The following is an 8,837-nucleotide window of genomic DNA, read 5'->3' on the forward strand; positions in this document are numbered from 1 at the left end:
CATAGAGCAGGTGCTGCTTCTGTCACTCTGGAATGAGATTTGTGGAGAGAGATATCCTCTTCTTTTCTTTGGTGTCTGCTGGTGACTCCCCTCGTGTCAATGCACTCCAGTGGCTGGTGGACCATCTGTGTGGTGGTTGTGGCGTCTAGCCAGTTTCGTGGCAGTGGTGGTTACTGTGATGGTTGTGGAGGGCCACCAACATGGAGGTGATGTTTTTGGTATGCTCCTCGGTGCTAATGGTGTGCCTGGTTGTGGGAGGGGGGTCCAGTCCCTGAATGCCTCAGGTCCCCGGGCGGGCCCCGAGGCGCTGGTGGTGTGCTTTCCTTACACTATTTGAATCTTACTATTGACACCATTTAATTCTAAAATCATATTTCTTTTTCTAAAGACAAAGAAAGTAACCTTTCCCTTGAATTTACCAACATTATCTGGATTAAAATATTGGTTTTAGGGTACCATGAGTTAGCTGTGGAGTCCACTGAGGTGCAACTATTTGTCCTGAGAGTTAGCCCTCCTCCCTTTTAGATTAACAAGAAAGCAGACAAAATTTAGGTCTGATTCTAATCACTTGTAGTTTAAAAAGAATATAATCATAGGATCACTTGGTGATTCTAAGATTCAGTTTTCATCACCATACTTTTAGGACATAATATTTTTTATACATGACAACATATCTTAAGCAAGAGATGTCAGAGTGTAAGTTCCACTTTTTTATACTAACTTGTTACTGTACATGTAATGCTTCATAATCAATATATTTCTGACCAAACAGGTTGAATGATATTTTCTGAAAGAACTTTTAGGACTAGAAAGACCACTTATATTTCTTTAACTAATGTAAGCCAATCCCTTATGAGGGATTTTTTTGTACCCATCCTAGGAACATGTATATGATACTCTCAATTTTTGCTAATGTGAGAGGCTGATTTAGAAACTAAACCTAGATTTTTCTGACTGACTTGTTCTTCGTAGATATTTTTTTAAAAAATTTAATTACACATTTGTGCTTTCCTTGCAGGAAATTAATACTTTGTCAACATGGAGATTAATCATTTGTGTTTGGGAGCAGCAGAACTGGGGACCAGATACCTGTCAAGAGATTTATAGACCAATCGCATAAACTCCCGTTCCATTGCTGTCATCCCCCCTTTCACCTTTGAGTTTATCTTACCTATGGCCTTCAGGAGGCAAGTGAAAAACTTCATGAAAAATTACTCAGATGCTGAAATAAAAGTCAGGGAAGCAACCTCTAATGACCCATGGGGTCCCTCTAGCTCTCTGATGTTAGATATCAGTGACTTGACTTTCAACACAACTTCTCTCTCAGAGATTATGAATATGCTATGGCAGAGACTCAATGACCATGGGAAAAACTGGCGCCATGTGTATAAATCCCTTACACTGATGGATTATCTCATCAAGAATGGATCAAAGAAAGTCATTCATCATTGCAGAGAGGGCTTCCATAATCTTCAGACACTAAAAGATTTTCAACACATAGATGAAGGTGGAAAAGACCAAGGTAACAGTTAAAGAAGTTTGTACAGTGTGCCAATAAAGATTAGGAGTTGGGGGGGGGGATCATTTTAAACCAGGAACTGGGGAAAAGTTTTTCTTAAATGTACTAGCTGTCTTTCCTCTAGGACAGTTATGGTTTCCAATTTAATCTTCTGTGTTGACTCTAGTGCTTTAGAGAACAATATTCCACCCCCCCCAAAAGGGTGTGTAAAACAAACAAACTTAGGTGCCTGATAAACTGATACGTCTTAGAAAACAACTTAAGTGAATAACACAGGTGGCATGGCAATTTGGTATAATAATTTCACTGTAATTCATAATTATAATTAGACTGGAATTTAGTCATAAATTAAGGAAGTATTCTAAAGACTATAGAATCTTCAAAGATGAGGTGAAAGTAGTTATGTGAATACAAAAATTTAGGTCATAAGATAATTCTGTTGGGGGTGGAAGAGGAGGTAAAATGGGGAAAGGATACATAGAATACTGAGATGATTCAGAAGTGCCTGATATTCTGCAGCCTGATTCTATGGTAAAAGAATCATCGCTTCCTCTCTATCTAATGTAAAATTATAATTTGTGTTTAAAGTGAATAGTCTTATGAATCATGAGAAGAGGATCCAGTTCAGTACAGTCTCTTTGTTAAGTATGCATTTTAAAAATAGACCTTTTTTTAGGGCAGTTTTAGGTTTACAGAAAAATTATGCAGAAAGTAGAGTTCCCACATACTCCTCTCCACCCACACATGATTTTCCCTATTATTAACATCTTGCATTAGTGTGATACATTTGTTACAATTGGTGAACCAATATTGATACATTATTATTAACCAAAGTTCATATTTTACATTAGGATTTACTCTCATACAGTTCTATGGCTTTTGAAAAATGTATAATGTCATGTGTCCACCATTCCAGCATCATATAGTTTCACTTCCTTAAAAATGCTCTCTGCCCAACCTATTTATCCTTTTCTCCTCCACCTGAGCCCCTGGCAACCACTGGTCATTCTACTGTCTCTGTGGTTTTGCATTTTCCCGATTGTCGTAAAGTTGGATTCACAAAGTATGTAGCTTTTTCAGACTGGTTCCTTTCATTTAGCAATATGAATTTAAGATTCCTCCATGTCTTTTCATAGCTTGAGAACTCATTTCTTTCTCCCTTTTATAAAAACAGCATTATTGAGACATAATTTGCATACCATACAATTTACTCATTTAGAATGTACGATTTTTATGCTTTTCGGTATATAATTTTTAAAAGTTGTGATAAAATATAACATAAAATTTTCCTTTCTAAGTATACAGTTCAGTGGCATTAATTACATTTACAATGTTGTACAACCACTATTTCTAAAACTTTTTTATCACCCCAGACAGAAGCTCTGTAGTTATTAAGTAATAACTTCTACTTTAGTTTGAATGTCCCTCCAAAACTTATACTGAAGCTTGATCCCCATTGTGACAGTGTTAAGAGGTTAGGAAATCCGACTATGATATTTGAAAGATGGGGCCTTTGGGAAATGATTGGATTGTGAGAGCTCTGCTGTCGTGAGTGGATTAATCCATTCATGGATTAATGGGCTAATGGATAAATGGCTTATCATGGGAGTGGCACTAGTGGCTTTATAAGGAGAGCAAGTAAGCACGTTAACACGCTCAGCTCTCTCACCCTGTGGTACTCTGCGCCATCTCAGGACTCTGCAGAGAATCCCCATCCCCCAAAAAAGGTCCTCACCAGGTGTGCCCCTTGACCTTGGACTTCCCAACCTCCAAAACTGTAAGAAATAACTTTTGTTTCTTTATAAATTACCCAGTTTATGTGTTCTGTTGTAAGCAATAGAAAACGGATTAATACAACTCGCCAATCCTCTAATCTTTTTTCTGTCTCTGTGAATTTGCCTGTTCTAAGTACCTCGTGTAAGTTCATACAGTGCTTATTTTCCATCTGGCTTATTTCACTTACCATAATGTCCTCAAGGTTCATCCATGTTATAGGATGTATCACAGCTTCATTCCTTTTATGGATGAATAATAATCTATTGTATGTACATAACACATTTAAAAAAAAAATATCTGTTAGAGTGATTACTAATGAGTACAGGGTTTCTCTTAGGAGGAATGAAAATGTTCTAAAATGACATTATGGTTATGTTTGTACAAGTCCATGAATATACTAAAAACTACTGAATTATACACTTTACATGGGTGAAATGTATGTCATGTGAATTATGTCTGAATAAAGTTTTTATTTAAGTAAAACCAAACCAAACAATCTGTTGATGCACTTTTGGACTATTTCTACCTTTTAGCTATTGTGAATAGTGCCGCAATGGACATTGGAGTACAAGTGTCAGTTCAAGTCTCTGCTTTCAATTCATTTGGGCATACAGTACTTAAGAGTAGAATTGCTGAATCATACGTTAATTTAATGTTTAGCTTTTTGAAGAACTGCAGAACTTGCATAGCCACTGCACCATTTTACAGTCCTGCCAGCAATGTAAGAGGGTTCCAGTTTCTCCACATGCTTGCCAATTTTGTTATTGTCCTTTTTTTTTTTCTATTATAGCCATCCCACTAAATGTGAAGTAGTATCTCATTGTGGTTTTGATTTACATTTCCCTATTTATATTTCCCTAAAGACTAATGATGGTGAACATCTTTTTATGTTCTTGCTGGCAATTTGTGTATCTTCTTTGGAGAAATGTCTATTTAAATCCTTTGCCCATTTTTAACTGGGTTATTTGTTTTTTTTATTGTAATTTTTAAAAGTTCTTTATATATTCTAGATATAAGACCCTTATTCAATAGGTGATTTGCAAGTATATCTCCCATTCGTTACATTGTCTTTTTACTTCCTTGGTGGTGTCTTTTGATGCACAGAAGTTTTAAATTTTGATGAGTCCAGTTTATCTATTTTTCCTTTGCTTGTGCCTTAGGTGTCAATATAAGAAACCAGCATCTAGTCCAAGGTCATGAATGTTTAATACCTATGTTTTCTTCTAAGAGTTTTCTAGTTTAGCTCTTACATTTAGATCCTGGATCCATTTTGAGTTAATATTTGTACATGGTGTGAGGTAGAGGTCCAACTTCATTCTTTTGCACATGGCTATCGAGTTTCCTGCTATCATTTGTTGACAAAACTATTTTTTCCCCATTGAGTTATAGTGCCACCCTTGCAAAAATCGATCAGCCATAGATGTATGGGTTTAATTCCGTACTTTGAATTGTTTCATTGATATATATGTCTATCCTTATGCCAATACCACACAATTTTAATTACTGTAGCTTTGTAGTAAGTTTTGAAATCAAGTAGTGTGAATCATCCAATTTTGTTCTTTTTTTTTTCAATATTCTTTTGGCTATTTTGGGTCCCTTGCATTTCCATATGAAGTTTAGCATCAGCTTGTAAATTTCTGTAAACATGATGGCAGATAGAATTTTGACTGGATTGCATAGTATCTGTAGATCAATTTGGGGAATATTTCCATCTTAATAATTTCTCAAATCTGTGAACACAGGATGTCTTTCATTTGTCTTTTTTTCACTTCCTTCAACAGTGCTGTGTAGTTTTCAGGGTATGAGCCTTGCATTTCTTTTGTTAAAGTCATTTCTAAGTATTATACTCTTTCTGATACTATTATAAGTAGAATTGTTTTCTTAATTTTGTCTTCAGATTGTTCATTGCTGCTTTGCTTAACTAGTTTATTACCTGTAATAGTTTTTCTTTTTTGGGGGGTAGATTCCTTAGGATTTACTATATACAAGATCATGTCATGTGCAAAGAGTTTTACTTCTTCTTTTCCAATCTGGATGTCCTCTGTTTCTTATTCTTGCTACTTGCCCTAGCTAGAAGTGGTGAGAGCAGACCTCCTTGTCTTGTTCCTGCTCTAGGAAGAAAGCCTTCAGTTATTAAGTATGATATCAACTATGGGTTTTTGTAGATGCTGTTTATCAGGTTGAGGAAGTTCTCTTCCATTACTAGTTTGTCAAGTGTTTTTATCATGAAAGGATGTTGACTTTTGTCAAATGCTTTTTCTGCATCTATTGAGGTGATCTTTTTTTGTATCCCCTTTATTCTATGAATATAGCATATTATGTTGATTGATTTTTCACATGTGAACCAACCTTGCATTCCTAGCATAAATCCCACTTGGTTATGGTGTACATCTTATTTTTTTAAGTATTTATTTTAGATTGGATGTGAGGTTTAATGATGAAATTGGAGAAATCTTCATGATTTTAATCATGCTATGCTGCTTAGCCTGGAAATTTTAGAGGCAGCGACTTCCATGAGGATTGAATTTATTATTAAAAATTAAAGTAAAATACTATTAAAGTTTTAGCCAAGAGTTAGGCAAGGAAAAAAAGGCATATTTTTTCTTGTAATTTATAGAGCAGCTATTTTATCACTATACTAAGATCTATGATGCTTTTTTTTTTTTTTTGTCTTTTGTCTTTTTCCGTGTCCGGCAACGGATCGCAACCCTCAGTGTTGCCCCCGTACTGGACCGGGGACCGGCAACGGGATTGCAACCCTCGGTGTCGCTCCCGCGCCTCGCTCAGCCAGTGAGCGGGAACCAGTCTGTATATGGGATCCGAACCCTTGGGTGGGAGCGCCGCCACGCTTCCCAAGCGGCGCACTATCCAGTGCGCCACCGGGCCGGCCCCTATGATGCTTTTATAAAGTAGAAAGGATGGCCCCTGTTCTAAAGAGCTTTGAGCTATTTTGAAAGATAAAGTAGATAAATATATAATTATAAATGTACAGACAAACCTCTTTATGCACGAGGTTTGCTATATATTGATACATTTAAATTCACCATCATTCAGATTCCTAGTAGTTGAGCTTAGGACCAAGAAAGTAAGCCCAAGTACAGTATGTTAGACTTTGTGAATACTCTTGGTGATTTGTTAGCACCAAGAGAACAAGAAAAATGCAAGTTAGAACTGAAATATCAACAGAAGCATAGTACATTCATTTGTTAATTATGGAAGGTACATTAGCTGTTGATTGATAGCATTGGTATACATGATTCATTAATATGTATTTTTTTTTCTTCTTTTGGTGGCAGTGATGGGATGTGAACCCATATCCCCAAAGAGACTGGTAATCTAATAAATATTTATTAATTAATGAAAAAGGATTCTATTGGGGAAAAATATTACTTATTTCGTGTTTATCTGTTACGTATTTCTCTTTTTGTTTTTATTTCCTAATGAGTGTAATATACTATAAGAGTGGTTCTTAGCATAATATAATTTATACTTGAATAAAATGTGCATCTATTGAGGATGGATGCATGCATAAAAATTTGTTACTGTTGGGGTATATATAGTCAAAATACAGTCATGCACTGCATACTAATGTTTTTGGTCAACAATGAACCACATATATGACAGTATATAACTATACCATATAGACTATACCATATAGTCTGTGTATGTAGTAGACCATACCTTCTTAGTTTGTGTAAGTACCTTCTGTATTGTTTTACACAACATCAAAATCATCTAACAGGGCATTTCTCAGAATATCCCTGTTGTTAAGTAATGCATGACTATAGTTTGAAAACCACTGGCTCAGGATAAAGTCAGGCCTCTTATCATGTTCCTCATCTACATTTCTACTCTTTTTTTTTTTTTTTTTTTTTTTTTTTTTTTTTTTAGTTTTCGGTGTAGCACGTTGTATCAGCGAGCATTCCTAATATATTTTTGCTTACACATCTCTGTGCTTGTAGATGTTTCTTCTCCTCCGGAGTATTCTTTCCTTGCTGTCTGTTTGTTGAACTCCTATTTAGTCTTCAAATTCCAGCTTAAAAGCCTTCTCTTCTGTACTCCCAATTCTTCTTTCCCTCACTGGGTAGAATTAATTGCTGCAATATTTTATTTATTTCACCTATTATATATCTCTCCTTTACTAGTTCTGAGGACATGTATCATTTGTTGATCATCTTTTCACCAATGGGCCTAGGCACATAGTAGATAATCACTAAATTTTTATCAAATGGAAGTTATAAAAAAAAGCAAGAAACCTGAGGAGAGAAATGTGATCATTGAAAAACTACTTGCTAAGAATGATTTTGTTAGATCACAGAAGAAAAAAAGCAGAGTGTGATGTCTATACTGAGAAATTAATGAAAGAGAAATTGCAGTGATCCAAGTAATCTATATCTGGCACCTACCCTAGATATAGGTTATCAAGAAAGATAAAGATTAAAAGATGTTAAGTAGAAAATATTATAGAAAAAAATACTTTTCTTTTTTGTGGCTTTCTTGATTGGTCTTTACACTTGCTTTTCCCTTTGCCTGGAGTGCTACTCTCCAGAAACCTGCATGGCTCCCTCACATCCTTCAGATCTCTTCTCAGAATGTCTTATTAGAGAGGCCTTCTAGGTCTACTCTACTTATAAAAAAGCAGCCCCTCCCTCCTTTTTGCACTGACATGCTCTAGCCACCTTCTCTGTTTTATATTTTTCCATAGCATTTCTCATTTGACACAGTGTACATTCTATTTTACTATTTGTTCATTGTCTATCTCTTCCTACTAAAATGTAAATTTCATGAGGGCAGGGACATTTTGTGTCTGCTTTATCCGTGCTCTGTCTCCATTGTCTCCAACAGTGCCTATCACAGAGTATATGCTCAATAATTAATAGTAGTTATACTACAGGGAAAAATGTTGGGAAAACAAGTCAGAAAAGCTGGAAAACATAGGAGAAACTTATTTTCAAATAGTAAGTAATTTTCTCAATGTTCTCAATACATTTTTCTTTAATCCCCTGATAGCTTTTCAGGTGAAGTACCTCTAAATTTAAAGCAGCAAGTCCAGTTGTTAATCTGAAAAAATAAATACATGATTTTCCCTATGTTTCCAAACTTTGTGGACATTCTGTATTGTGTTTATTGTGGCTTTTTAAAGATAAACAGGTGGACACATTGCTTTAAATTTAGAGGTACTTCACCTGAAACTGTGTCTAGACCATAGAAAAACATATTGAGCATGTTATTTAAAAATATAACATACTGTTTAAAAATAAATTCTGTTTTTTCTTTTTGGACCACTGTATTAGCAAATATGTTGTATTAGTCCATTTTCTGTTGCTTAGAATACCTGAAACCGGGTAATTTATAAAGAAATTTATTTTTTACAGTTTTGGAGGCTGGGAAGTCCAAGGTCCAGGGAACATGTCTGGGGAGGACCTTCTTCTTGGTGGGGACTCTCTACAGGGTCCCATGGTGACACAGGGAATCACACGGCAAGGACAAGAGCTCTTTTTTTTTTTTTTTTTTTTTTTTTTTTCCTTGTCCGGCAACGGAT

The 8,837-nt window shown here is 35.5% G+C and overlaps 1 protein-coding gene across 1 annotated transcript in view; it reads left to right on the forward strand.

Moving 5' to 3' along the window:
* The first annotated feature begins 1,173 nt into the window (after nucleotides 1-1,173).
* ENTHD1 (ENTH domain containing 1) overlaps nucleotides 1,174-8,837 on the forward strand; it is a 67,443-nt gene continuing 59,779 nt past the window's right edge. Inside the window, exon 1 of the mRNA XM_008574183.1 lies at nucleotides 1,174-1,522. Coding sequence (XP_008572405.1) covers nucleotides 1,174-1,522 — 349 coding nt within the window. The remainder of the gene's footprint in view (nucleotides 1,523-8,837) is intronic.

Source organism: Galeopterus variegatus, unplaced genomic scaffold (genome assembly GCF_000696425.1).
Source record: "Galeopterus variegatus unplaced genomic scaffold, G_variegatus-3.0.2 Scaffold1010, whole genome shotgun sequence".
NCBI classification, from domain to species: Eukaryota; Metazoa; Chordata; class Mammalia; order Dermoptera; family Cynocephalidae; genus Galeopterus; species Galeopterus variegatus.